This window comes from Apiospora phragmitis (assembly GCF_038363925.1).
Source record: "Apiospora phragmitis strain CBS 135458 chromosome Unknown utg000013l:1.0-2965645.0:1.0-2969333.0, whole genome shotgun sequence".
Classification (NCBI taxonomy): domain Eukaryota; kingdom Fungi; phylum Ascomycota; class Sordariomycetes; order Amphisphaeriales; family Apiosporaceae; genus Apiospora; species Apiospora phragmitis.
Window position 1 is genome coordinate 1,378,213 of NW_027117413.1, and position 26,887 is coordinate 1,405,099.

General features: G+C 53.3%; 8 protein-coding genes across 8 annotated transcripts; 3 read left to right on the forward strand and 5 right to left on the reverse strand.

The window, feature by feature from the left end:
- Window positions 1–383: 383 nt before the first annotated feature.
- PG994_014151 (P-loop containing nucleoside triphosphate hydrolase protein) lies at window positions 384–4,928 on the reverse strand (the record flags this gene model as incomplete). The annotated part of the gene is made up of 4 exons (XM_066865560.1): window positions 384–1,108; window positions 1,138–2,723; window positions 2,796–4,468; window positions 4,527–4,928. 4 exons carry the CDS (start codon window positions 4,926–4,928, stop codon window positions 384–386), a joined length of 4,386 nt encoding a protein of 1,461 aa, XP_066708689.1.
- Window positions 4,929–8,045: 3,117 nt separating this feature from the next.
- On the reverse strand, window positions 8,046–12,582 carry PG994_014152 (rad8 and Rdh54p; the record flags this gene model as incomplete). Its single annotated transcript, XM_066865561.1, has 2 exons — window positions 8,046–9,154; window positions 9,219–12,582. 2 exons carry the CDS (start codon window positions 12,580–12,582, stop codon window positions 8,046–8,048), a joined length of 4,473 nt encoding a protein of 1,490 aa, XP_066708690.1.
- An 842-nt stretch (window positions 12,583–13,424) lies between these two features.
- PG994_014153 (mitochondrial 37S ribosomal protein mS41) lies at window positions 13,425–14,262 on the forward strand (the record flags this gene model as incomplete). Its single annotated transcript, XM_066865562.1, has 2 exons — window positions 13,425–13,439; window positions 13,519–14,262. 2 exons carry the CDS (start codon window positions 13,425–13,427, stop codon window positions 14,260–14,262), a joined length of 759 nt encoding a protein of 252 aa, XP_066708691.1.
- A 295-nt stretch (window positions 14,263–14,557) lies between these two features.
- Window positions 14,558–15,762, reverse strand: PG994_014154 (uncharacterized protein; the record flags this gene model as incomplete). Its single annotated transcript, XM_066865563.1, has 2 exons — window positions 14,558–15,489; window positions 15,555–15,762. The coding sequence occupies 2 exons, from the start codon at window positions 15,760–15,762 to the stop codon at window positions 14,558–14,560; spliced, it is 1,140 nt and encodes a 379-aa protein (XP_066708692.1).
- A 1,460-nt stretch (window positions 15,763–17,222) lies between these two features.
- PG994_014155 (Frag1/DRAM/Sfk1 family protein) lies at window positions 17,223–18,032 on the forward strand (the record flags this gene model as incomplete). The annotated part of the gene is made up of 1 exon (XM_066865564.1): window positions 17,223–18,032. The coding sequence occupies one exon, from the start codon at window positions 17,223–17,225 to the stop codon at window positions 18,030–18,032; it is 810 nt and encodes a 269-aa protein (XP_066708693.1).
- Window positions 18,033–18,865: 833 nt separating this feature from the next.
- PG994_014156 (uncharacterized protein) lies at window positions 18,866–21,457 on the reverse strand (the record flags this gene model as incomplete). Its single annotated transcript, XM_066865565.1, has 4 exons — window positions 18,866–19,025; window positions 19,066–19,762; window positions 19,822–21,318; window positions 21,412–21,457. The coding sequence occupies 4 exons, from the start codon at window positions 21,455–21,457 to the stop codon at window positions 18,866–18,868; spliced, it is 2,400 nt and encodes a 799-aa protein (XP_066708694.1).
- A 2,291-nt stretch (window positions 21,458–23,748) lies between these two features.
- PG994_014157 (uncharacterized protein) lies at window positions 23,749–24,956 on the forward strand (the record flags this gene model as incomplete). The annotated part of the gene is made up of 5 exons (XM_066865566.1): window positions 23,749–23,834; window positions 23,911–23,951; window positions 24,053–24,128; window positions 24,197–24,379; window positions 24,452–24,956. The coding sequence occupies 5 exons, from the start codon at window positions 23,749–23,751 to the stop codon at window positions 24,954–24,956; spliced, it is 891 nt and encodes a 296-aa protein (XP_066708695.1).
- Window positions 24,957–25,139: 183 nt separating this feature from the next.
- Window positions 25,140–26,492, reverse strand: PG994_014158 (uncharacterized protein; the record flags this gene model as incomplete). The annotated part of the gene is made up of 2 exons (XM_066865567.1): window positions 25,140–25,924; window positions 26,141–26,492. The coding sequence occupies 2 exons, from the start codon at window positions 26,490–26,492 to the stop codon at window positions 25,140–25,142; spliced, it is 1,137 nt and encodes a 378-aa protein (XP_066708696.1).
- Window positions 26,493–26,887: the final 395 nt, after the last annotated feature.

Genomic DNA, 26,887 nt, shown 5'->3' on the forward strand with positions numbered 1-26,887 from the left:
TTTGATTAAGACTAGATAGACCGGTACGCAGACATGTCTTTTTCTCTCTGTAGGTATAAGCCCCAGGTGTTATGTTAATGTTGTAGAACATCCCAAGCTGTATGATATGATAACTTCTTTCTTCTTTTTGACCATATCCCGTCGTCGTCGTTGTGCCCAGACCTCCGACCGATGTTTATATAATAGTATGCAGTACTCCCAAACTCCGTGGTAATGAATGATGATAATCCAAATGCCACAAGACCAGGCTGCTGGCCGGCCGAGATGAAAACCAATCACTGCATGCAACGTGGTATACCAGCAAACCCAATCTCATGCTTTTCGTCTGCCCAGACCAGCAAAATTAAACTCCGACCAACTCATCAGCGGGGCTCTTCCCGCTCTCACAACTCGTCATCCTTGTTCTCACTGCTCCCTTCCCTCGGCCCCTCCTGGTCTTCCAAAGCAACGGCCGTCGGCAAGTCATTCTTGGCCCCAGCAATGTCCTCGAACCGGATGCCGCTGCGGTCGCACATGCTGCGGAAGATGCCGTCCTCGTTCTTCCAGAGGTTCAGCGGCGTATCGAGCTCGGCGATGCAACCAGCGTCCATCACACAGATACGGTCATAACCAATAATGGTGCGCAAGCGATGCGCGATACACAGCAACGTGCAGCCGCGGAACCCGTTCGCGATGGTGCCCTGGATCTTGTCGTCCGTCTCCATGTCGACCGACGACGTGGCCTCGTCGCAGACAATAATGCGCGCGCCTCTCACGAGAGCGCGGGCCAGGGCCATGAGCTGCCGCTGGCCCAGCGAGAAGTTCAGGCCGTCCTCCTCGACCACGCTGTCGAGGTTGATGCGTGACGAGTCCTTCTTGTCCTCGAGCTGGGCGTCGTGGGGGACCAGGTCGGCCTGGCGGAGCGCCGACCAGAGCTCCAGGTCCGTGTGCTCGTTGAACGGGTCGATGTTGCCGCGCACGGTTCCGCGGAACAGCGTCGGGTCCTGGGGATGATGGCCAGGCGCGAGCGCAGGTCGTGGAGGCCGAGGGTGGAGATGTCGAGGCCGTCGATGGTGATGTGGCCGCCCGAGAGCTCCACCAGTCGGAAGAGCGTCGACATGATGGAAGACTTGCCGGCGCCCGTGCGTCCTACGATACCTACACGCTCGCCGCCCATCACGTGCATATTCATGCCCTTCAGGACCAGGGGCAGGTTGGCGCGGTACCGCATCTCGACGTTGTCGAAGACGATTTCGCCCTTTTCGGGCCAGGACGGGCGCACCTCGACGGTGTGCTCGGGCGCCTCCTGCTCGAGCTGATTGCCGTAGTATTGGAGACGTTCCACAGCGTTCATGCCGTTCTCCACCTCGGCTAGCTGCCGCACGGTGAACTGCAGCATCTGCACGATCGACAGGATGTAGGACAAGACCAAGCCACCGATGGAGGGGTTGACCGAGAACCGGGCGGTGACGACAAGGATGCCCGTGGTAAACACCAGCAGGTTGCCAATCGTATCCAGACGCATGGACAGCCACCGCTGGTTCGAGAAGGTGAGGTAATAGGCCGCGTTCATCTCATCTATTGATTGGCGCAGCTCCGTCACGAACTTATCCTTCAACCCATATGCACGAATGCTGGCCACACCCGACAGGCCCTCGCCGAACTTGGCGAAAACCACAGAGCGGAGCACGGATTCGAAGCGCTTGACTTCGCGAGCCGAAGATCGGTAATAGGAGGCCGCAAGGATAAAGATGATTGCCAGCGGCACCAGCGCGATAACAAAGTAGTAGAAAAAGGCAATGATCAAGGCGAAGACCGAGATGATGGTGGCCAGAGTCAAGAAGTACATCCTCATGGCATCCGTCAGATTGTTGTCCATTACATCGACATCTCTCGAGAACCGATTCGTAATGCGACCAAGAGGAGTCGTGTCGAAGAAGGACATAGGGGCCCTGAGTGTGTGGAACACGGCGTTTCGAAGCAGGCTCTTACTGGCGGTGGTTCCAAATATGGTCAACTCGATCGAGAAAGCGAACATCAACACGGCCTGCAGAGTGCCAAGAGCAGCATAGATACCAATGTACACGCCACTGGAGAGCCCGAATTTATCGGAAGTCCAGTACGACAGCCACAAACTGGTCGCGATGTTGGCACCCTGAGACGTAATGAGAGTCAGAAAAACGAGAGGAGCGAGCAGGATAGAGCCGGCGGCCCGTACGTAGTCGCCATAGACGGACCAAGGTACGCTAGCCACCGCTCGTTCCTCGGCCTGCATCAACCCAGGGGCGCGTTTCTTCTTCTTCTTGTCCTTGGTCTCGGCTGTCTTCTCTTCGATCACCGCCTCCTCATCCTCCGTCTTCTCTTCTACAGCCGTCGTCTCCATGACTTTCTGGAAATCGGGATTGTTGGCCATCAGGTTGGCAAAAGTGTCGACAGCCTGGATCTTGCCTCCTTCCATCCAGATGATGCGATCGCAACGGTTGAGAACCCAAAGCTGATGCGTGGCAAGAATTCGGCATTTGTCCTTCAGAAGACCAGCGATGGCATTATCGAAGATGTGACGACCGACATGCGCATCGACTGCACTCAGGGGATCGTCCATGATGACGATGTCAGCGTCGTAGTAGATGGCTCGCGCAATATTGAGACGCTGTTTTTGTCCTCCAGAGATAGTGATACCCCTTTCACCGATTTCTGTAGCATCGCCGTTGGGGAGCATGTCCAGGTCAGGCTGTAGTGCGCAACTGTTGAAAATGCCAGTCAGTATTTGGAAGTCATTGAGGAGCAGGTATCTGGGCCAACGACAATATACTTACGCTTTGATCACTTCGTTATACCATCGGCGGTCCATATCCTTGCCGAACAAGATGTTTTGGCGGAGTGTGGCGTTCTGAATCCAGGCGTACTGAGGACAGAAAGCCCTGTTAGCTCCAAGGACAACCTCTCCGGAGGTTTTACGCATGTCGCCAGCCAGCGCCGACAACAAGGATGTTTTGCCGCTTCCCACGCCACCGATGACAGCAATGAGCTCGTTCCGGCCGACTTCGAAGTTGAGGCCGTGCAGCTTGAACGGTTCACGTTCCTCCACCAGGGTGCTTGTGTCGTCCGAACTCGGCGGGGCAGTCTTTCCCTTTTTGGTTGCGTTTGCTTTCGCCTTATCCGGGTCCTGAGTCGTGGTCCGTTCCCAAGTGAAGCTTGCGTCGTTTACCTGCACCGCCATGTCGAGGTCCGGCTTGATGACAGCTTCGTCTTCCTGCTCTTCGCTCAGGAGGAACTGTTCGCAGCGTTGGATAGACTGCCACGCGTCGACGACTTGGCCGATGACCAGGGGTAGCAGGTTGAGGGGCATTCGCAGACCGTTGAATAGGGCAAGGGAGGAGAAGACCTGCGCTGGCGGGAGGTTCGGATGCGTGCGCGAGTAGACGATGAACGACAACATTGAGGCATAGATGGGAAGTGACATGCTGACGGCGTTGATGGCATTTCGAATGGCCAGGAGAATCTGGATCGCGTGGATCTCCCGGTTCCGGATCTCCGTGAGTCTCTCCAAAAATGCCGATTCCCAGCCGAAGTACTTGACGAAGCGGACGGAAGACAGAATTTCCTGTGTCAGGCCCACACGTTCATCGGTGATCTTATTGATGACACCTCTTCGCCGGAAGAGACTGCGGATGGCTCTCGTCAAAACGGGCACACCAATGACCAATAGGGCGAATCCAGCCAAAGCGCTGTATGTCAAGTTGATGAGAAGCACCACGAGTGTGATGATGCAGGTGATAGGGGCAGTCCAGATCATGTGGAATAATGCCGAGGCTTGGTCGACACGGTACGTATCGACACTCATGAGATTGACAATTTTTCCGTTATTCCACCCAGTGCCATCGTTGAGAGGAGGACCCTTGGCCTTCTTGGCCTTCTTCTTGTTCTTTTTCTCGTCCTTCTTCTCATCCTTCTTCTCCTGGTCTTCGCACTTCTCCCCCAGACTCTCCTCGGATGGGTTCTTTTTCGCCTTTTCTCCGCCGGCTCTCGCGCGCCCGGAGATGATCATGGACTTTTCGAAGATGGTGCCGATCAAAACACCCCTGACTTGGCCACCAATCATCATGCCACGGTAAATAAAATGGTTCACGCCCATACTTTGCAAGAGTTGCATGACAGTCACGCCAATGACGAGCCCCACGCCCGCACCAATGTGCGGCGCGGGCTCGCCGCGCTGAGAAGCGACATAGGCATCTTGAGAAAACTGGATGAGGTACCGCAATGTAAAGGGGGACATGACCTGGAAGATGGATGAACAGAATTGGCAGAACCCGCCTATCCAGAACTCGAGGAAGAAAGTTTCGTGGAGCGCCCATAGTAACGGGTTCTTCTCCTTCTTCTCAACTCTCCTATCAAAGGACTCCTGGAATCTGGCTGTCAACTTCTCGGCAGACCTGTCGGGGTTAACGGTCCAGATATCATTGGGCTCTAGCTGCCGCTTATAGCCAACCTATTTGCGGGTTAGCAGTCAGCCACCTTCCGCTCGGGTCAGGTTAGGCGCAACTCACATTCATTAACGGCGCCATCCACTGGAACGTCAAGCGACTTAGAAAACCGGCATTATATTCCCTCGAGACCTGGCGTTCCGTGGGGACGGGCGGTATGGAGCCCCATCGCAAGGGGTTGGGCTGCTTATACCATGGTTTCGACTTTGGCGGGACTGAAGCTCTGGAGGTCGTTCGGGTTAAAGTGCTGAAATCGGTCGCCTGGCTCTGGGTGCGCGTCATCTCCTGCCGCTTCGTATCCCCGCGCTCCTGCCGAGTCTGTATCGGCTCCAGCTGGTGGCGGATCTCGTCCTCGGTATCATTGTCGGAGACCTTCGGGGCGACTTCCTCTGGGTTGGTGGGCGCGTTGGCTTCGGCCAGGGGGTCTGCCGGTTTGGTCTCCTTGTCGACTGGGTCGTTGGGCATATTAGTAGAGCGGACTGGTTTCGGGCAACACTCAACTCAGCTAAGAGTCGAGTATTTTTCGGGTCCGAATGTCGCTATATTATCCAACCGGGGGGTAATCGTTTTGCGTGCGCGAAACGAATGACGGTCGCCAACCAGATACAAGATATAACGGTTCCTCAATGTCTCGTCCCAGAGGTCCGGGAATAAAAAGAAAAGCGAGACAGCCCGGCGAAGAATGTAGCTCGGAGCTTGCGCAGGGTCGTTTCGAGGATAAGACAGCCCAAGGTTAATAAAGATAGACTAGTGATTCCTCGGCGGCACCCAAGTGCATTCCACGGACAAGGAATCGGGATGCAGACTACTGTATGGCCAAGTGCTTATTCCGATGACGTGTACACGACGTTGGGATGCAGCAGCAAAGGAGGTGGCGACAGAGAGAGAAAGAGGAAGCAAAATGTGAAGCAACCTGAAAGCCGGTGGGAATTTGGAGCGGATGCCACAATGCGACGCGACGGACGGTAGCCACTTCAAGTAAGGAAATCGGGCGGCAGCTTTCCCAGATAAGACGATATGTAATCAGAAAAAGTACCATCTCCATACCATGATGATGCCTCGACTCTCGGGCCCCGCACTCTCCACATAGTCATCCTGGGCCGTATATTGGATCTTCGCTATGAAGCGAATGGAACGAATGGGAGGTGTGGAAGTGGGCGCCAGTCCCCGATCTAGCAAGTGGTAGGCCGCAGAAACGGCGTAGCGACAAGGGGTCTTTCTTTGGCCATGGATGGATGACTATTACGACGAAGCTAGATGGTTGAAACGAAGGATACAGACGGACACGGAACCCCGATGGATGCCTGTAGCTATATTGATTAGCTGGGGCCGAAGCCGACGACCATGGATCTTTTTTCTTTTCTTCTTTTTCTTATTCCATTCCGGACTACTACCAGAAGAGGTATGGATTACCCACCGCGAAACCGTTGGTCCTTGCTTACCACACTGCAAGTATGTGTAGACATCTAGACATCCTCAGAAAAAGCAGAAGACAAAGACTCCAATGATGACGCCCGGTTGTGTGCTACCTATCGCAACAATGAGGTGATGGATTACAACATAAGATGGGAGCTAGGTTCAGAGCTACAGTAACCTAAGTAGCCAGGACATAGCTACCCATGTGCAGCCCTTGCTTACCAAGACTATTGACTCTTTGCTTATTCCGTCTGATGATGGGACGACCGTTCTGGACCGCCGTTCCTCATCCACGGGGTTCGGGCTATGGAATGGGATTTAGTCAACACCGACACCAGTTTCTGCATACATACATACTCCTGCTACTTTCTCTGACGAGGCTTTCGGCTGCCTGACTCCTATTCCTATGTGCATGCCACTTCTGGATTGATAAGCCGAGGACTAGTAATAAAAGTCGGTCAACAGCTATGTATGTGGACTATATTATGGAATCCACCCTGGTTTCTAAGCCGGGAACCCGCCGCCAGACTGCGCGCCATGGATCGACAGCAAGACTCGGAACTCCTCCCCAAGATGCCCCGACCGGACAGCCTCAAAGCATAATCAGCCTCAATTGGCTAGCGGGCCGAATGCCTGCGTATGGGCTTATTGTTGCCCGTTATTTCCTTCCGGGCCAACTGTCCGGCATGGCTACATAGGAAGAAAAACAGATAGGTAAAACTGGTGGCACACACCCACTCGTTGAAAGCTGAACGCGCGGCACCAGAAAGATTACTCGCATCGCTTTCGTTAAAGAAGCCCATCAATGCACCCCCTGCTCGCTCTGACTTTGAATCCCTGCCCGGACTTAGAATCTAAACTCCAGGCACGGTCCGAAACAAGGCTCTTAGGTACATGGCGCAAACCACAAAAAAGAGCTTGGCATCGAAACTCTCAACAAGCGTACCCGTTGCTTGGCTTTTTCCCCCGAAGCCGAGTAGATTGCCCCAGGAAAGTACTGACATACATATAAGATCGACGTACATGCTGCTGTGAGTCAAAGGAAACCCTCGAGAAGGATCGGCAAGATATAACTGGACGCATGGTCGGTCGGTCTGACTGCATACTACTACCACTCACTACCTGCTGTGCATACCCTACGCTTTGTGTAATTGTCCGGGTCGCAGTGCATATCGGGAACGGTTCTTGCCGATGGATGCCGCCGTGACAATCTGGAACCTGCTGGGGTCTGGGTAATGAAGAAATATGAATTATCCACAGAGCGAAAACGCTGAGATCGTTTCTTTTTCCCCACGTGCAGTGGCTTGCTTCACTCCGGACGTAAAAATGAAACGTTGAAATTCGCAGTAGATATCAGTAAGGAGCATAATGAAATTGCAAGCAGTTCATCCAACACCGAGCCGAGCCGAGCCGGTCAAGGCTACTTAATAGGGAAAAAGGAGCATTTTGACAGTCAGACGGTTTGTCCGGAGCCGATACCGCATCTTTTCGCTTTCGCTTCCTGCGGCTACCACCTCCTTTCCTCTTCGTAACTACCGAGACAATATCGGTCAGCTCTCAGTATACCAGCAATAGTAAAAGTACCAAGCAGGGAATCTCGGAGAAAACAAAAACCCCTTAGCAATAATACTAAAGCACCGCAAAGTCGGTGTGCCCAGTCCGCTTATCAATTGGGGAAGAAATGCCGGCGTGCGGCGTGTGATAAAAGAACTGGACTCGCAGCATGACTGCTCGCGTGCATATGTAGGTCTTTACGTGTCATATTACGCGCAGTTTGCTGATCAGATAACCTTGTTGCACATCGTCATTGGACTTTTGGTGAATTCCATGTTCCATGTGTATTTGATAGGTTGTTCACACACGGATACTATCTGTGGTGTGTGAGCCTTCTCCGAGGTACATGTAGTTCACACTGCATGCCACCGACAGGTTTTCCATCATCTGGTATCCCCAACATCAACCCTTGCTGCTCTTGAAAAACGCCAACTAAAAAGAACCGGTCATCTACCATGTGACATTCCTCCATACATGTACAACCGAGAAAACCTGACCGTAAAGAAATAAGCTTATACAATGTACCCTCGACTATGTTGGGGTGTGGTCTCTTTTAAGGCCGTAATGCATTAGTTTCGTTGTAAACATTTGAAATCGTACAGTTATTGCGAATCAAGTGGCAGTGACACCAGCGCAGGGAGCCTTGTCGCGGGCTTGTGCAGCCTCTCCGGCGAGGAACCTGATGACGGCAGGGTTCTCAAACCGCTCGTCCTGAGTCGCCGAAGTCGCCTCGGCCGCCTTCTGCGCGACGTGTCCGAACAAGCATTCCCACAGATCGTTCTGGTCCACAACTTCGCCTAGGTGCTTGTCTTTGTTCATCAACTTGGACAGTGCCGCCTGCTGGAGCTCCATGGAGTTGGCCGCCTCAAGATTCAGATCCGACACATCTGGCGTGGTCTCCTTAGATTTACCCTTGAGATCGATTTGGGCCTGGCCCATATGTTCGATACGCCGCTGTACCGAGAGGTTGTAGATGGACTCTTCCACGGTCCCTTCCACGAGATAGAGCCACACGGTCGTCTCGTGTTCCTGGCCAATCCGATCCACTCGGGCAATGGCCTGAAGCTCCAAAGCGGTGTTGAGCAGAGGCTCGCAGAGGAAAATATGGCTGGCATTGACAAGATTCAAGCCACTCGCATGCGCGCGAGCATCCATAAAAAAGCACTCTATACCTGGATCCTCCTTGAAGCGAACAATGCCATCTTTGGTATCAAACGAACAATAGCCAATGCGATAGCAGTCAAACGCACGACCAAGGACCTCGAGGAACCCCTTGAACTGAGAGAAGATGATCGACTTGGCCCCGGGGTCCTCCTGTCGCAACCACATCAGGTGGCGGATGAGTGTGTCGATCTTCGTGGCAAACGACGGCCCACTAAGATCTATCTGGCGAATTTCCTGCAATTTTTCCTCGCTGAACCTCGAGTAGATACCCGGCTTTCTGGATTTATGGGGTGAGTTTTCATCGGGAGCAGACGGGTGATGCTCAGAGTGTACCTTGAGCTTGGACTCGGGCCGTAGCGATATGTCGTGGAGCATGGATGCATTGAGTGCTTTCTTGCAAACCGGGCAGTTATGATGAGCCCTGTACCACAACATCATGCACTCCTTGCAAAATTCGTGGCCGCAAACAGTGAGCACACCGAGAGTGAAAGTAGATTGACATATGACACAGAATCTGGGCCCCTGTGACTTCTGTCCTGTCTCCTTCAAGTGCAACACTAGAGCAACGGTCAGCATGTGCAGTCCGTTGTATCGAAACAAAAGGGGCAGGCAAGAACTTACAGTAACGGTGCTTGGACTGGGCGTCGACGATTCTGTGCTTAATGGTAGCCTCTTCACCGAGTAAACCATTGAACAGGGCATCGTCGTCCTCATGTTCTTCTCGCTCCCAAGGAGCTACAGTATCAGATATTTGCTGTAGTTGTTTGTAGTATTCCACCCGCGCGTTCATGGCATCGGTGAACCGATCCAACTCCTTCTCAAGCCCATTTGCACCCTTGATTTGCGCACTGATCTGGTTTTGGGCGAGCTTCAGTTGCTCTTGAAGGATCTGTAGTTCGACTTCGGCACGTTGGCTCCCGTTCGCTACGTCGTGCCGTAATTTGGATGCTAGCTCTCGCAAGTTAGTCACAACGGCTCTGAAAGAACCCATTCCGGGGTGAGGTTTGATCTCCATGCGAGACTTGAGCAGTTCCAGCAGTATCTCGGGGTTGGGACCGTCTCCATCTTTCGCCATGCGTTCTGCGACTGTCGTCTCATGTTTCACTCGCTCGTTGACTAGCCCAGTAAGTATATCTTGGCGATCTGCGATTACGGCTCGCAGGACGTGGGTGTAAACCATCAAGTCATCTTGGATCTTGGTAGAATCCTCGTACTCTTCACCCGTGATCTCAGCCTCGCCATCTTCATCCACAAGAGGCCTAAGCAGGATTTGAATGACTTGCTCACGCCACTCGTCGATTAAGTTGGCCTGTTCGTCCAATACACCACCTAGTTCTTCCAGGTTTTCTAGTACTCGTCTGCTCTCAAGCCCCATGTGAGTAATGAATTGAAATTCCGGCATTTCGACAAAGCTCTGAGTAGCGGCATCCTCAGAGAGCTTGGTCATGTGATTTGCAGCTTTGTCGTGTGCCTCCTGTAGGATTTCTTTTCTGATCTCCTTGGCGACTTCGTAGTACTGCACTTCAAGTTTCTCGTATTCTTTGAACTCATCCGAGTCAGGCACAGTCAGCTCCTCATTGGTCTTGATCTGATAGTTTGCGTTGGCAATGAAGAAAGCTGCCTTGTGCTCAAGCCCAAGAGCCAGCTGAAGCCGTCGACGCGCCTGTCCAAGTCGTGGCGGGACTGTTTCTGCGCCTAATTCCTCAGAACCACTCTCATCTTCATCCGCGTCATCGAACCCGGCAGCTCGAGCAGTCTCCAGCTCAGCCTTGAGTTGATCGCGACATTCAGTAACAATTTCGCGGATCTCTCCGAGAACCTCCTCCCAGATCGAAAGAGCCTCTTTAACTCGTGGCGAGTTTTCAAGAAGTTGGCCGCGTCTCAGCTTGGAGCTTAGTAATTGTCTTTGGTCCGTCCGGATAGATAGCTCTGATTGCTCGATCATTGCATCCAATACCTCCCCGATAGTCCGCAGGGGTTTGTCCTTTTGAGCAGCACCTCGAACCCTTCCCGGGCCTAACTCAGGGTGTAGAGTAGTCTGTCGCAACGAAGCTAGCGCGCTTCTAAGTAACGCGAGGGTTGCCGGGTCTTCAGGGTCCCAGCCCTCCTTGATCGGAGCACCCTCGATGTCTAAGCCGCAATTTCGTGCCCAAGCCTGGAACTCGGATCGATAATGTTGCTCTTCAACAGCAGTGAATGGCATCGTCAGTACGTAGCGCTTCTGGTGCGGTAGAACAAGCTCATCTCGGACGGCTTGTTTAGTGTGGCGAAGTGCTATACGGTTAAAGAGGGGCGCGAATAAGTGTTGATGTGTTGTAGTAAGTCCATCCCAAGCCCACGGATACGATGCGAATGGCTCATAGCGAAGGAAAAGGAGCAAGCCCCATAAATCCTTCACGTTATCCTTGACCGGTGTGCCGGTGACACCCCATGCATTAATGCGTGGGATTACACGAGCAACTCTGGCAGCGGCACTCACGCCGCTTTCGATCTGCTGGGCTTCGTCAAGGCATACCCGCCACCAAGAGAGCTGCACCAAAGGCGACTTCGGTCGGGGATACGTTCTCGCATATCGCATTAAACGTTCAGGAGGCTCCTCGGCGAAGTGGATCTCTGCTTGCAAAACGTTGTAAGTTGTGATGACTACATCGTGTTCAGCTAACTCTTTCAGGAGTTCATCGCCCTTTCCCTTGTATCGCTTAATCCCGTCATAGAACATGACACGGAGGTTTGGTGCATGTTTGTTTACCTCGGACAACCACTGGTTCTTCAGGGTAGCCGGAGTTACAATGAGAGTTGCGCCGGTAGGTTGAACTTGCTGACCACTGTAGGGGTCGATGATTCTGGGAGGGCAAACTGGCCGGCGGTGCATTAGGATAAGGGAGATAGTCTCAACCGTTTTGCCCAGACCCATCTCTTCACTAAGGATACCTCCTTTTGGAGCTGTCTCTAGTTCTCGAAATGGAGCAACGTCACGCGTAACCATTTGATATAGCGTGCTGGAGAAGTAACACCGTCCACTACGATCTGTCAACTCGTTGAATGATAGAGGCAAATCTGATGTCGTGGGATCCCGACATGGCTCCAGTTCGGTCCCATTCCATGCAACACCCTCTCTGCGAAGCAGCCACTGTAGCGCTCTACGCTGGAAAGGGTACAACTTGGCCTCCAGTCCGAGTACATCAGTCGACAGTAAATCGGTGTAGTCCTTGCTGGGAATGCATGCAGCATCATAGAAGGCTTGGGCCGAAAGGGCGCCAGCATTGGAGTCACCCAGAAGATCATGAGGAAGGAATTGAATTTGCACCTCTCTGGATAGCGCTCGCTGCGAGGAATTTGGGAGGCTGGCGTAGAAGTTCGAGGTGGGATTCCATTTTAATCTCAGTCGCAAAGAAATCGTATCCAAACCTGAAGTTTGTGCCCGTTGAAACTCCATGTCGAAGTCGACCAAAAGCCCACCTTCGGCATCTTGCTCATTGCGGCTGGAACTGACCACCTTCAAGATCGTAGCTACTGGTTGACTTACGTCGGGAGGAAGAGTAAGCGTCGACTTGATTCGTTTCCGGGCCCCTTCTTGGCCAGATACAGTGAGTTCTTTAGGAACAGCGTCGCCGGGGCTATCTTTTGCGAGCAAGCAATGCAAGTTCACGTGCTGGCTGGCCCCAAGCCGTGAAAAGGCCAAGTGTGGCTGCGCTTTCAAGTGCTGCGGTCGACTGGGTCTGCTAAGACGAAATGTCTCTTCAGCAAGTACGACTGCATCTGGCAGTCTGGATGGGCAGCGCCGGGGCCTTTTGCATGGTCTCTCGGAGCTTGCTTCCGGCTGTAAGTCCACGGAATCGTCGTCTGCTGCATCTGTGGCCGAGGTCGGAAGAGATGACAGGAGATCCAACAATGCAACGGGGAATGGTTCATTGAGCTGCGCATAATCCACTATAGTGATGGCCTTCGCAGTGGTCGGCCGGGGCTGTATTCTTGGGCGGCCCATCATGGATGAACACACAGGTTGGCCTGGCTGTTAGTGGGGGTCCATGGGAATATGAAGTTGATGATGGAAGATCAGATCCAGATGAGAGTTAGGAAATGAGAAGAAAGATAAATCCCACCTATCCAGGCAGCAGGTGCGGCAGAGGGTACATCTACCTATGCGCTAGATATTGGAACTCATATGTACCTACGGTATGCTTTATGCAGGTGGTGTCAAACAGGGACCTTGTATGCGACTTGGCGACTTACTGGACGACTGGGTGGGACTGTGGCGGCGACGGAGTTAAGCTGCCCCGCTATATCGACACCATACTTCCCCCAAAGTCACCGGTGAACTGCAGGTGCCTCAGTCGTAAGGGCTGTTGCTTTGAGGCAGTATTAGAAAGGTATAATTTATGAATACAAATTTACTCCTAAGGCGTTTGTTGTCATTGTCACATCTGCATCACGCGTGAAGGAAGAAGCATCTCGTCGATATTCGAGACACTTGCCATGTTAGGAGGTAATGAAGTTGAATCATCAACCAATGGACGCCCCCGGGCTGTCTTTCGAATGGTCCAGTTGAGTTGACTGAAGTATTGCACCCACACCTACCCGTTTTAACTGCACTCCCTAAGCTAGCCGACCCGGAACTTGGATTTTTCCATCTGGCAATTGAATTGAATGGGCCATTGAACTTTTTGAAGATCGCGAGATTCAAAGGCTTGGCTGGATTCAGTGGGCTGCTGCACACAACGACAAGAGTAAATACCGGCCGCAGCACTTCGGGCCCTCTCCTTTACTCCAACAAGTCTATGGCGAATTGAAGGGAGATATACGGCTTGAGTATACCATACCGCCATCATGGGGGCTTTCAAAGTAAGTGAAGCTCGAAGAAAGAAACAGCTCCTCTCGATGCTGTTGTTTGTTTGCTCTCTTACTAACTTAATCGTCTAAGCCCATACTGCGACCGCAGCAGCTGCGGCCACTCCTCAACACTGCGATGCCCACCACTAGCACATTCCTCCGTCCGACGACGACAATAGCCAGCCAATTCGCGCGGCCTCAATCCACCTCCGCGCAAAAGCCCGACGGAGACGGAGCGACGGCAGCGTCCGAGATCCCGGCCCCGACGCCCTTCTGCCCGGACGTGCAGACCTTCCTGACGCTGATCGGGCGCGGCCTGAGCGGGCACGCCTCCAAGTTCCCGACGTGGGAGGCGCTCTTCTCGCTGACGTCGGAGCAGCTGCGCGAGCTCGGCATCGAGCCGCCCCGCACGCGGCGGTACCTGCTCCAGTGGCGGCAGCGCTTCCGCCGCGGCCAGTTCGGCATCGGCGGCGAGTTCCGGCACGTGTCGCCCGAGGGCGCCGCCGAGCTGCGCTTGCTCGAGCACGACGCCGACCCGGCCCACCCCAAGCGCTACGTCGTCAACGTGCCCCCCGGCCAGAGCGTCGAGGACACGCCCGTCGAGGACCTCTCGCGCGTCATCGGCTACAAGGTCGAGGGCGCCCGCACTATCGTCGGCCCCTACGCGATGCAGCTCAAGGACGGTGAGGGTGCCCGGGTGACTGTGAAGGAGGGCATGTGGGAGGACAAGCGCGGCCGCAAGATTGATGGTGGTGAGAGAAGACGTACCGAGGTCAAATACAAGAAGCGCATCCAAGAGCGTAAGGAGATGCGGGAGCGAGGAGAGATCCGATAAAAAAAAGACGATATAGAAACCGCTCGGATTCATTCCTCTGGCGGCAAACGTCAAGGAGCCTCCTGGAAGAGTCGCAAGCATGTAAATTATGGCATTGTGCATATACTGTATTAAGCATTGTATTCGATAAATGGAAAAATCCTAGACGCCATGCAACTGGACCTTTTCTAACGCCTGTACCATGATGTTATCCTTCTTATGCAAGTCTATAGCGGACCACCAAAGTCCAGCTTCCGAGCCACCTTGCTAGTTTTATCTTCGTCTACGACACCCGGCCGACGCTTGAGATCAGCCCCTACTTTCTCCCCCCCTCGCCTCCTGACTTCCTGGGCAACTCCTTCTTGCGCGTAGGCTTCGGGTCCTTGTGCCACCAGGGGTGCTTCAACATATCGCGGGCTGTGATCCGCTTTCGCGGGTCCAGAATCAGCGTCTTCATGAGAAGATCAACGCCCTCATTGCCGACGGTGCCGAATAGCGCGTTGTAATGGTCTTTACCCAGAACAGGCGTGATCTGGTTGCCGATGGTGTACTCGGGCAGCTTGGTGACGCCGGGCCAGTTCTCCTCGGTCGGGGTGCCGACGCCCTTGCAGATCAGCTCGATCTGCTCGAGCTCGGTGTTTCCGGCGAGGTACGGGGCGCGCATGACGAGCTCGGCGAAGACGAGCCCCACGGACCAGACGTCGACGGCGGCCGAGTAGTGGCGGGCGCCGAACAGCAGCTCGGGCGGCCGGTACCAGCGCGTGATGACGTTGGACGTCATGGGCCGGTAGGGGTCGCTGAAGCTCCGGGCCAGACCGAAATCGGCCAGCTTGACTTCGCCGTCGGCCGCGATCAGCAAGTTGTTGGGCTTAATATCGCGATGCAGCACGAAGTTCTCGTGGCAGAACCAGACGGCGCGGGTCAACATGCCCATCCAGGCCTTGGTGTCGGCCACACCATAGTGTACGTTTGCGGTGTCTTTGATGAGGATTTCCAGGTCACCAAGCGGTAGGAATTCGAGGACGAGGTTCAGGTTCTGGTCTTTGGAGGAGAAAACGGTGTGTAGCTTGATAATGTTTGGATGGTCGAGCTCCTGCAGGTGCTTGATTTCGCGGACGGCATCAGGCGACATTCCCTCGGTGTATTCCTTGTTGATCTTGATCTTCTTGATAGCGACGAGCTGCGAGGGGTCGTTGCGCACTTGGCCCAGGTAGACGTTGGCGTATGTACCCTCACCAAGCTTCTTCCCTAGTGAAAACGACCATTAGAAACTGCAAAGCCAGCCAACGAAAGGGACCATGCTATCTCCATACCTTTGATGTACTTGCGCTTCTCATCCTCGTTCATCTGCTCGGAGAGATCCAAGGCGGCCGACTGCACAGCAGCGGTGGCGTTTGGGGCCACTGCAGGTACAGGCGTCCCATTCGACGAGGCCTGCGCCGAAGCAGCATTCTTCAAAGGCGAAGATACTGCTTTCGCGGCAGGGTTCGGCAGCCCATCAACCAGGGGAGAGACCGCCATCTTGGATGTGGAGGTAGAAGATGGTGGGAGGTCGTGCTTCAGAAGGACCCTTTTCAGCTACATATTTTCAGCCTTGTGGCTGGGCAGGCTAGGGATAGCACATGCCTCCTCTCAAAAACCATCAAACCCGGGGCATTTTACATTTACATTCGCAGTCCCAAAAGTTCAAAGCAATTCGGCATTAATTGCTGACACCTTTTTGTTCTATTATTTAATATCGAAATCAGTCCTTATGTTTGGTATGACCTTGCTAATTGCACCACTGTGTTGCCAAGTAATCTGGAGGCTGGCTGCAAGTCAACGAGACCAAGTGCCCCATAATCGCTTCTAGCAGTAGCTGGGTAGCTGACTAGCCACGGGAGATTAGATCGATAGTTCTTGTCAACGAATCTTAAGCACATTTTACTTGCATCGTGGAATAGAGGTAAATGTTTATAGAGAGCCCCTCTCGAGTTCCTGAACATTATGTCACATGCTTTACATGCTCTGATGCCATTGAGCTTCAACCCATCCTTGCACCTACGGGAACCAACACTGGCGTTTAACCCCGAGACAGGACCCCGAGTGAAACGCCAACAACACTTCACCCACGGGCCAAGCCTTCGGAGTTGCACCTCAATAGCCCCGAAGACCCCTGCACTACTGAAAGCTAAGCACGTACCCAGTTCCCGCAGGATCTGCAGATGCCGCTCCATTAGGCTGACAGAACTTTCCCAATTTTTCATCCTGTCTGGAAGAACCTGACGTCATTACGCTGACGGCTGAACGGCTGACAGTGTTCGCTCGCGGTAGGACAAGACGCAGAATCTTAGAAAGGAAGAGCGCGGCACGAACGAACAGAAATAAGAAAGTCCTTTATTAGTGCTTAGAGGATGGTGATACCGCGTACGACCCGACGAAGCCGCTGAGATTTATTTGTTCGGGTCCTCCAGAAGAAGTGCCGCCCGCACAGCCCGCTCAATCCAAAAGCGCCTACCTACGCGCCAGGCCAGCGCTATGTAATCATTGCAATCTCCCCCGTACATGACGAAACCAGTTTCGCAGGCCTGTCAACTCAGTCATTGGCAGCAGATGAGGTCATACCTGGGCCAACCATATCCGTTTTAATAAGCAGAAGGCCGGCTCGCTTTTCTCATTTATTACATTTTGCCAATACTAGAGAACCCAGATCCTTTCACAGATCTTATGATAGATACACTCCGCTGTCTATCGGCTTGATATCGCTGTTTGCGCTCTTGTGTTGGATTGCGCTGGACAGACAGATACATTCGTTCAGCTTTTCACTTTTTCTCCTAACAACAACAAACCACCACCACCAGTAATCATGGCGAGATACCATCCACATTTCCCCTACTGGGTAAGTTTGCATTCACTCTTGAAACATCGACATGAAGAAGATAGATAGATAACCAGACTAACGCATTGCCTCCTCCCAGGTATTACCCCTGATATCCGGCGTCATGTGGTTAGCGACCCTGCTGGGCCTCCTGATTCACTGGATCGTCAACACCCACCGCGTCAAGTACCCCTCGATGCAGGGCGACCAGACCATCGCCTACATCTCGGACGTCGGCGCGGCCGAGCTGAAGCCGCTCTTCGTGACGGGCTGCATCATCACGACCATCTTCCTGGACCTGTCCTTCGGCGCCGACCGCTGGCTCCGGCACCGCGGCCGCCTCGTCCCCAACGTGAGCGTCACCGAGAAGGTGCTGTCGGGCCTGACCATCTTCTTCGCCTTCATCGGCACTGTCGGCCTGACCTGTCTGAGTGGGTTCGACACGGCGCACTACCACACCCTGCACGACATCTTCCTGCTGCTCTTCATCGCCGGCTACCTCCTGTCGGCCGTCTTCATCTGCTGGGAGTACCAGCGCCTCGGCATCAAATATCGCGAGCACCGCGTCCTGCGCGTCAGCTTCTGGATCAAGCTGGCATTCATCATCATCGAGTTCTGCCTCGCCGTTGCCTTCGCCGCCACCAACTTCCTCGGCCTCTACAACAAGGCCGCCATCATCGAGTGGGTCATCGCCTTCGTCTTCTCCTTCTACGTCTTCTCCTTCTTCGTCGACCTCTGGCCCGCCCGCTACACGGCCAACGGCCGCGGCTTTAAGACGACCGGCATGAACGCCAGCCAGCGCGAGATGGAGGAGGTTGAGCAGAGCAACCTCGACCATTCCAACCACTCGCCCAACGGCGTCGGCTCGCGGTATACCGAGGACAGCCAGCGACCGTTACATACCGGTCGCGTGGGGCCCCACGCCAACTTCTAATTTCGACTCGACGCGATCGGCGAGATGATAATAAAACTTCCTACACATTATTATACAACATACATGTACAGAATGAAAAATTGCATGAGGGAAAAGCATACGACGAGACGAACACGACTATTAAACAGCGATGGCGGGACGGGATACCAACTTTATATATATGGGCTGTATGGAGCATGATACATTTCAGCATGGCGTTCCGGTTCAGCATGGGTTTGCATAAAAGGCACAACCGAGATGAGGATCGTATAGAACGACTGAAACTTCACTAATTAATTTTACCACTATAAATACTACATTCGAGTTGTGCGTGCAATATGGTTTTGCCTTTAAAAATGTGAAAATTACTTGCTTGCGCCGACGTAACAATATTCGTAACTTATAGTAAGATACATTCATGTTATAGTAATCACTCAGCAATCTTGTAGGATGCCTATACCAAGGCTCATATCATAACCATGACTGCGAACATTGTTTCTGAGCGAACTTCCCTGATTCATGCTTTTGATGCTTATTTATTCAATTCATCTTCAATACCGCCTATAAAAGAGACGTGCCCGTAGTGGTGTTCCATCTTGACCAATCTGACACCCACGCAACGAGCCGTACAAAATCAACAAACAACGTGTAATGTACATAGGAATATCGATTGCGTAACCCCTTTTCGTACCCATACATATATGCCAATCAATCTTACACATAGGCGCCATCCGCCATCATATCCATGAGAAAGGAGTGTGATTGACTCAGATTAAATAGAAGAGGTAGAAGAAGAGAATCAGGAGGCGAAGGAGAAAACGATGTTTGATAACATCGTGTCTGACTACAGAAAATCATATAATCTCATGGAACCTCGAGTCCCGGTTGGGACTATGACTTTTCCTCGATGCCGGGTCACCGAGCGGACGCGGCGGATTCAGTCCCCCCGCCCCATGGGCAGAAGACGAACTGATAACCGGCGCCACGTCATGAAAGTACTCGTCGTCACTGGAGCTGCTCATGGGGAGACGGCCTCCGGGTTGGGAAGGCTCACGGACGGCGTGAGCGAGTTATGCCCGTGTAGGAGGACAAGGCATCCGGTTGCTGCTGCTGCTGTTGCGACGACTGTCTACCGGCCATGGCTACGGCGTGGACGCTGTTGCTACTGCGCGCATTGTTAACACTGGCCGTGCTCCCGTTCTGCGACGACGAGCCGAAGCCCGTCAACGCAGCACCGCCGATGAATTGTCTCTTGCCTTTGTCCTTGGGCTTAGCAGTGTTGTTCTCCTCAACGTCCGACTTGGAAGGCCGGTGGAAGTGCGATTTGAACCAAGACCTCACTCGAATCGTGGGAGATTTGTCCCCTATGGCTCCGCTCGACTTGGTTCTGTGTTTCCGGATGGCGGATGCATCCGGCATGTCGATGTCATGATCCGCACCTGTGGTGGCAGCGGCCTCCGTTGGGAACTCTGGGGACTCGGGGGTCGTAACGGCAGCAGGGGCAGAGGCGGGAACCCTGACTGGTTGACCAGCATCATTCAGCTCGACCCTCTCGATCGGTAGGATTTCGTCCTCGTGTGCCGCTGCCGCCGCTTCTGCGGGGGCTGCTACGGCAACAGCTCCGGACTTGCGCTTCTCCTCCTTGGCAAGACGCTTCTGCTCAGCTCTGGCAGCCTTCTCTTCTTCCTTCTTGGCCTTGGCCTCCGCCTTCTCCTCTTTCCTCCGCTCACTGGCTTCGAAATTTTCTTGCTCTATTCAAATGTTAGCGAAACTGACCGACACTGTCCAAACACCGGAAGAATATACGTACCTTTCAGCTTTTTGTTGATGTCGGTGACCTCCTGTTCCCTCTGCCTCTCGAGCTCCCTCTCTTCTTTCTGGCGCTCTTCTTCTAGCTTCTGTTCCGTCAACCTGGCGTGCTCTGCCTCCGCCCGTTCGTTGATCTCATCGATGACCGGCCGGACCCTGCTCGCAGCGATCGCGTCGATGTCTTCTTGCTCCATATACTTGCCAGCGCCGAGGTCGATCTTGCCGTGCTTGCTCAGACGGTTGTCGCTGCTCATCTGGGCTGCAGCATGCGCCTTGGAGTCCCACGAATTCTTTGTCGAAGGTGGCATCATGCCAGTCTCTTTGGCGATTTTGTCGTCCATGCCCTTCAAGCGGGCTGAAACGTTTCTCTGCGCGGCCGCCAGAAGAGCGTCGCGATCATGCTGCCGCTTCCGCTGATCCACTTGCGATACCTTGCTGTTAAAGATCGACATCTGACGGCGAATCTGCTGGGACCGCTCTCGGTCATGGTTAATATCACCCTCGCTGGACGATCGTCTCCTAGTAAGCTTTCCTTTCATGCTCGATTTCCGTGGCGATTGGCCTTGCCCATAGTATTCCTTGTAATTTCGACTTTGCATATCGATCTCCAGCTTAGCCAACCTCTCCTGTGCAGCCTTGTAGGCAGCATCCTGGAGGCTGTTGAACTGCATAGGGGGCGCTTGGTCGTCGTCGCTGAGGCTACTCGATCTGCGCCGCCGCGAATGCGGCACTGCCCCCCTTTGGGCTTGGGCCTTCTTGGTTTGGTCAATGACCTTCTGTTGCTGGTCGAACATCTTCTTAGCCATGGCGAGGGCCGAGGCGTGTAGCACATCCTCTCGTCGCTGCTCGTCGACCACGGGCTGGACCGGCGGTTTCGAGGTAAACATCTGCCGGTTCATGTGCACAAAGGGTGACGCGCCAGCGTTGTCCTTCGGCAGCGTGGATGCTTTCGACTTGTGCGCAGCCGTGGCGGCCTTCAGCGCATTAGCCGCGGCGTTGGACTCATCCGGGTACGACTCTGGCTGCTTCTGGCTAGGCAAGGTGTTGGCACGCGAGCGCCTGGAGGTCGGGGTAGCCATGGCGCCTTTGGCAGCAACAAGGGAGCGCTGTCGCTCAATGGGCACGGCGGCGTGGGGATTGCGTCGAGAGGCTCGGTCGGCGTTGAACGCTGATGTGGCTGCGGTATGGCCGTGGTCGGTCGAAGAAGGTTTCCCATTCTCAGCGCTTCGGGCAGCAGCCTTATGCGCGAGCATGGCCGCCTGCGCACCATGGTCGCTGGGTTTGGGGGCCCAGGCAGTAGCCATCTTGTGGTCTTTGGCAAGCACGGCAGCAGCGGAAGCCGAGGCCGACTTATCCGGCGTCCAAATCTCGGGTGACTTCTTACTTTGCCAACCTAAAGAAGCAGCAGCGCTGGCTGCAGAACCGTTGGGCGCAAGTCCTATGGAGGGGTAACTGGGTAGGTCTCGCGGTTGCGCATACACCAGTCGGCCGTGGTGACCTTGAAGATGGAAGTTAATACTGTAATATAGGTGGAGGTAAAATGGAGAGTTCCTTGCAGAAGGTGCTAAATATGGCAGTGGTAGAGTCTCACCTGCAGGTATAGTGGAGGTGTCGTCATGGGGTTGTTGGACCTGCATTTCAATGGGCACGGGTTGCACGTAGCAACCTTACAAGTAGAATGCCTGTCTGTCTGTCTGCCTGTACGGAGTAGTCGTGTAAGGATAAAAGGGCTGGGCTATCTGTAAGCGACCCGGATCTGCAGTCAGTCCCTTGTCTTGTCCCGTCGAACTGCCCACAAAGGTCCCGCCTCCGATGTTTCCTTTCAGGTGGAGGCCGTGATGGAAATTGGATATTCCCCGAATGCGCGAAACGTCCAGTCAGCAGTGCGCGATGGTTCTCTGGTGAATCTTATTCAGTATGTAGGTATGAAGAGTTCGTGTCTCAGGGTTCGCTTATGCGTGCGCGCATCTGTGTCTGTACGTGTAGGTTTGCTTGCTGAGTGTGACACCGGACGAGATGCGTTTTCCGCAGTCATTTATTATATATTACCGAAAAGAAAAAGCCAAGGGAAATTCCCACATGGTCTCGTCAGCGGCAGCGTATAATTAAGTACTATGGAAACGGGTAATCAACCATCGCAGACATCGATAGATGTATGCGTGCAGTGGACTGCACTAGACTGGATGCAACGGGAGGCCCTTCACCCAACCCGCGGGCTAGCCGTGGCCTAGAGTCCTAGACAGTGCCGTCATGATTGTGTTAGACAGCCCCTTAGGTCCTTTTGATGGTGACGGCGTTTGGCACGCTGGCTTAGATCTGTCTTGGTGTCTCTGGTGTCTCTCTGAGTGAGTTCGAGAGCGAGGCTTAGAGCTTACTTTGGCTTGGACAGGATCCCTTGACGTCACTCGACAGGTTCTCCGGTCTGGACATGCCTTAGTCCCCACCCCCGATCCAGGCGGAGTGGAGCCTCTAGGATCTTTCGGGATGCATCCTAAGATAGAAGACACTGATCACATAAAAGCCACCACATCGATTCAACGAGCTAGCAGCTTCTCCAGAGTCAAGAAGGCCGGCAGGCCGGTAGTCGAAGACCTAGCGGCGCAGGGTCGTAGCCTGACGGTAGAAAGGTTGGCGACGCACCAACTGATTTTGATGACTCTCTAGAGAATCATACCACATATGGATCGCAGCTGTTACACACAGAGCTCTGTCCGGACCAGTAAGTAATGAATACTGCCATGTTGAAGACGATGGCCCCAGCAGTATGTTTATACCAAGAAGACCATATCATATCTCTCTTGTCCAAACAAACACCTTTACTGTATCTATCGATTTCTGATATTGATCACCTGGGCGAATAGTGCGGGTTAGCTAATGACGCATGGGTGGGGGGATGGCACGGGCGATGTTTGTGTCCTTGGTGGTTAGCAGCCATCTTGGGGGCTTTTTAGCGAAAAACCAAGGGCCCCTTCACCGTTTCCCGCCTCTTGTCCGCTCTGTTTTGATTTATTAGCTACTGTACTTGTAACCGCTCGGAGATTCTCCCGGATGAGCATCTCTCAGGTAACAGTACGAATGCGGGTGGGCAGCGTGATTCGCCAATGGCAACCGGCAAGAATGGCATCGTTGATAGGTAGTATCGACATGACCGGGAATGACGGTGGGCAGATTAGGGTCGGGGTTTGTTGCTTTTGCTCTACGCCGAGCTCTCTCTTTCTCTTCTTCCCTGCTGGACGTAAAATGTCATTCTTACGTCCCCAGCTGCTGGTGGACTTTCATACTTGACAGCTGTGGCACACATTTGCATACTACAAATCGATGCTTTCGTGAAGGGGGACTCGATATTTTTGTTTGTTTCCATATGAAACAACTATGCCAAGGTCTCCTTAATCCAAATAAGCAACACACCCCCTTGCCTTGACATGACGATCGACATATTGGATGGGATGGCTTGGTATGTAGCTCCGTCCGTACTACTACAGGTTGCGCACCAAAAGCTGTCAGCTGCAACCTGCCAACCTCAGCTTCAGTAAAACATCCGAGGTTCCTCAAACTGAGTATTTGATGTTTCATGACCCGAATCTAATAAAGACATCAGAATACCAGTACTGCAACTGATTGACCTATGGCGATGTTCAGCTTAGTTCAGTAATACAAGTCGAGTCGTTTTAAAATCGATTCATTGCTTCAGCCCTGTGGTCTTGCGTAAAACATGCCTGTAGGAAAGCGGGGACAAAAGTGCGTGTAACGACTGCCCCCCTGCTTGTAAGCAGAAAAATGCGTAGATCCGGCCACCCAAAGAACATACTTCAAAGGAAATCGCAGTATAGTCGTCACAGGAAAGCTTCAGCCAAAACCACACCGGCAGCAGTGAAAACATCCATTTTGCGTTCTATTATATCTGCAGCTACTGCAACATTTCGGCAGTATGGGCGACATGGACCGTACAAGTCTCGACAACGTCCAGAACTTCCGAGACGTTGGCCAAACCGTCAATACCCAATGTGGAAAAAGGTAAGTAAACGCTCCTGCGGCTGTATATTCCTCCTGAGGCATGGTGGGCTGATCAATGGGTGACTTCTATACATAGACTTGTTCGAGAAGGCGTCTTCTTCCGATCAGCGCGGCCAGGTGAGTGTTTCTTATACATCCCCGGTCACGTGGCTGCCCTCCCCAGACTATAGTTCCTAGAATCTTGCTTTCCAAGGCGCTGACAATAGGAACCCTTTAAGATTATGCTAGTCCGGAAGACCGTCGGAAGCTGAAAGAAGACTATGGGATCAAGACGGTGATAGACTTGCGAACCAAGTAGGTATCCTCTGTCTAGGAATCGGTGGTTTTCTATAGTAAACTAACCAAGCACTTCCGCGACCCAGAACCGAACATGCCAAACAAGCCGAAAAGCGGCAAGCCGACCTTAAGGTCCCGGCCCTGCTCCAGTCCAACGCCGCCCTGGCCGAGCCCGTCCAGATCCCCGGCCTGCGGTACCTTGAGATCAAGATCACCGGAGGCAAGTTCGAGAAGTTCCTCATCAGCCAGCTATCGTGGCCCGGGTTCTTGTGAGTAGTAGTATCCGTATTCGTACTACTCAACACGAGGTGTGCTAACTTTTTGTTTTCTACCTATGTTAGCAAACTCATCTTCCTCTACACCCTCGGCTACCGCATCGCCGCCATCCGCGTCATGAGCCAAGAGGTGATGCTCCTGCGCGGCCTCGTGGGCATGGGCCTCGACACGCTGGACCACTCGGGCGCCGACATCCTCGAAGCCCTGAACGTGTTTCTGGAAGCTACCCCCGGCGGTCCCTCCCTCCCCATTCTGGTCCATTGCACCCAGGGCAAGGATCGGACGGGCCTCATCGTCGCCCTGGTTCTCATGATCCTGGGCGTGCCGCTCGAGGCCGTGAGCCACGATTACCTCCTGACGCAGGGAGCACTCGAGGCGGACCGCGAGACTCGGATAGCCGAGATTGAGGAGATCGGCCTGACGCCCGACTGGGGCGACTGCCCTCCGGACTTTGTCGCCAGAATCCACGAGCACCTCGTGAGCAGGTACGGTGGCGTTGAGGCTTACCTAGATGGCATAGAGTTTGGGAGCGACAAGCGGCGTAGGTTAGTCGAGGTACTAGGCGCATGATGCTTACGTGTATGTTGGCATGGGTAGCCCTGTGCTAAACCATCGTTTACTTGCACAACGGGATTAGACACGTCAAACGCAACAAAGGCTGTACGGGAAAGGGGACTAGACCCGGTCTGGGATTCATATGAGGTAACAAATCACCAAGTACGAAAGAGCTTTTGTATTGCTGGAAAATGATGTCTATTTCTTTCTAAAATGACCTTGCATCCAGCACCGATACATCTTCAACTGCTTGGCTCTATTTATCAAAAGTCTTCGGTCAACGCCAAGGTTTTCTATATCGAAAAGTTCTTTCGGCTTTGACGTCTCGGTGGCGGGTAAGGGGTCTTCACCCTCCGTAGGCCTCATGTTGGGCAACGTCTCGCCCTTCCATATCCTGGCGAGCTCCTCTTCTTCAAAGAAGTAGACGCGCGTACCGTCACCACGAATGTAAAAGTTCTCATCCAGGTATCGGCCCTTCTTGAACCGGACCTGCGCGAGATCACCTCTTCCATAGTCGCGGAAGCAGACTTCGCCGCCGGGCTTGAGGACACGGTAGATGTTTTCAACAGCCCTCTTCCACTGCAACGGGGATAGGGCAGAGAAGATGAAGATCATGACTACGACATCTACTGAGCCTTCTCCTAGTCCAGGGGGAAGCTCATCACTAGCAACATCCCACACATCAGCTTGCATGTGCTCGGTGTTGTACTGTTCATGGCCGCGCATGACTTCCACAGCCTTCTTGGAGAAGTCGCACGCGTGTACCTTGAGCTTAGGGTTTGTGTTGTTTGCCAGAATAGGGAAGGCTGTGTTACCGGCGCCAGCACCGACTTCCAGGATTACTACGGGGCCAGCATCTTCCTCAGTGACCTTACCCAGGATAGGGAACTCTTGTTGTAGCCACTTGCGGTTCTTGAAGAAGTTGGCCGTGTTGTTCTTGTAGAAAAGGTTCCACCATTTGGCAGGGTCCGAATTGAATCTGGCTGATGAGAAGGTTAGCACGTGGCTTCTCTGCAATAGTCAAGTGACAAGAGAAGTGTGTTTGGCTTGATAAGTCAGATGGGAGCGAAAGACATTTGCTATTACAGTTTGTCATCATCTTAATCAGATGAACTATGCGATTGTTGGGAATCATCACCCAAGCCAGTGTTTAAGGGAGTGTTTGGTAAGTAAGTGATAGTAGAAGAATCGTGACTTACTCTTGTCAAAGTCGGAGACTGGCGACTCGCGTTGCTTCTGGAATTGCTCCTCAGCGTACTCCTTGTAGGTGTCGTCAGTCTCCACGTGGTCCCATGCATTGAACTCGAAGACGTTGTCTTCTTCTTGCAGGAAGCGGGACCCGAACTGGAAGGGATCTGTCCGCTTCATGTTGTGCTGAGGGTCATGGCTCCGGTGCGGCGGCGGAGAGGTAGCCTCGGTAGCCTCGACAGCCTCGACAGCCTCGACGGCAGGGGAGGCATCCTTCTCTTCCAGCGCGAGTGTGGAGGCTTTGTCCACCAGGTCTTGCTCGGTCGAGGCAGGTGGCAGCTCACATGCAGCGGCGGAAGCCATATCGAATGAAATAAGAATGCACTCGCAGTATGGCACTGAGGCTGTGGGTGTTTCACGACCAACTTCTAGCTTCCATGCTAGCTTTCATGCTGGCAAACTGAGAATCCGCGCAAAAGACTTCTTGTCGTTGCTGAGTTGGGAAGAAGAAGTTTTCTCAGAGTGGAAAAAAATATTCGAAGAACTTTTTGAGGAAGAAGAGAAGTGGGGCGCGGGGGCACCAGATCGTGGCTGGCCTAGAGATGCGATTTTAATGTGGCTGGAACTTTTATCGATTGCCAAGCCGAGATCGCATCGAGAAAGTCCAGCGATAGCAACACGATTATAGTCGACGTCACGATCTTCAGTTTCCAATGAACTGGGGGAAACAATTGAGTCAGTCGCCAATAATGTATACA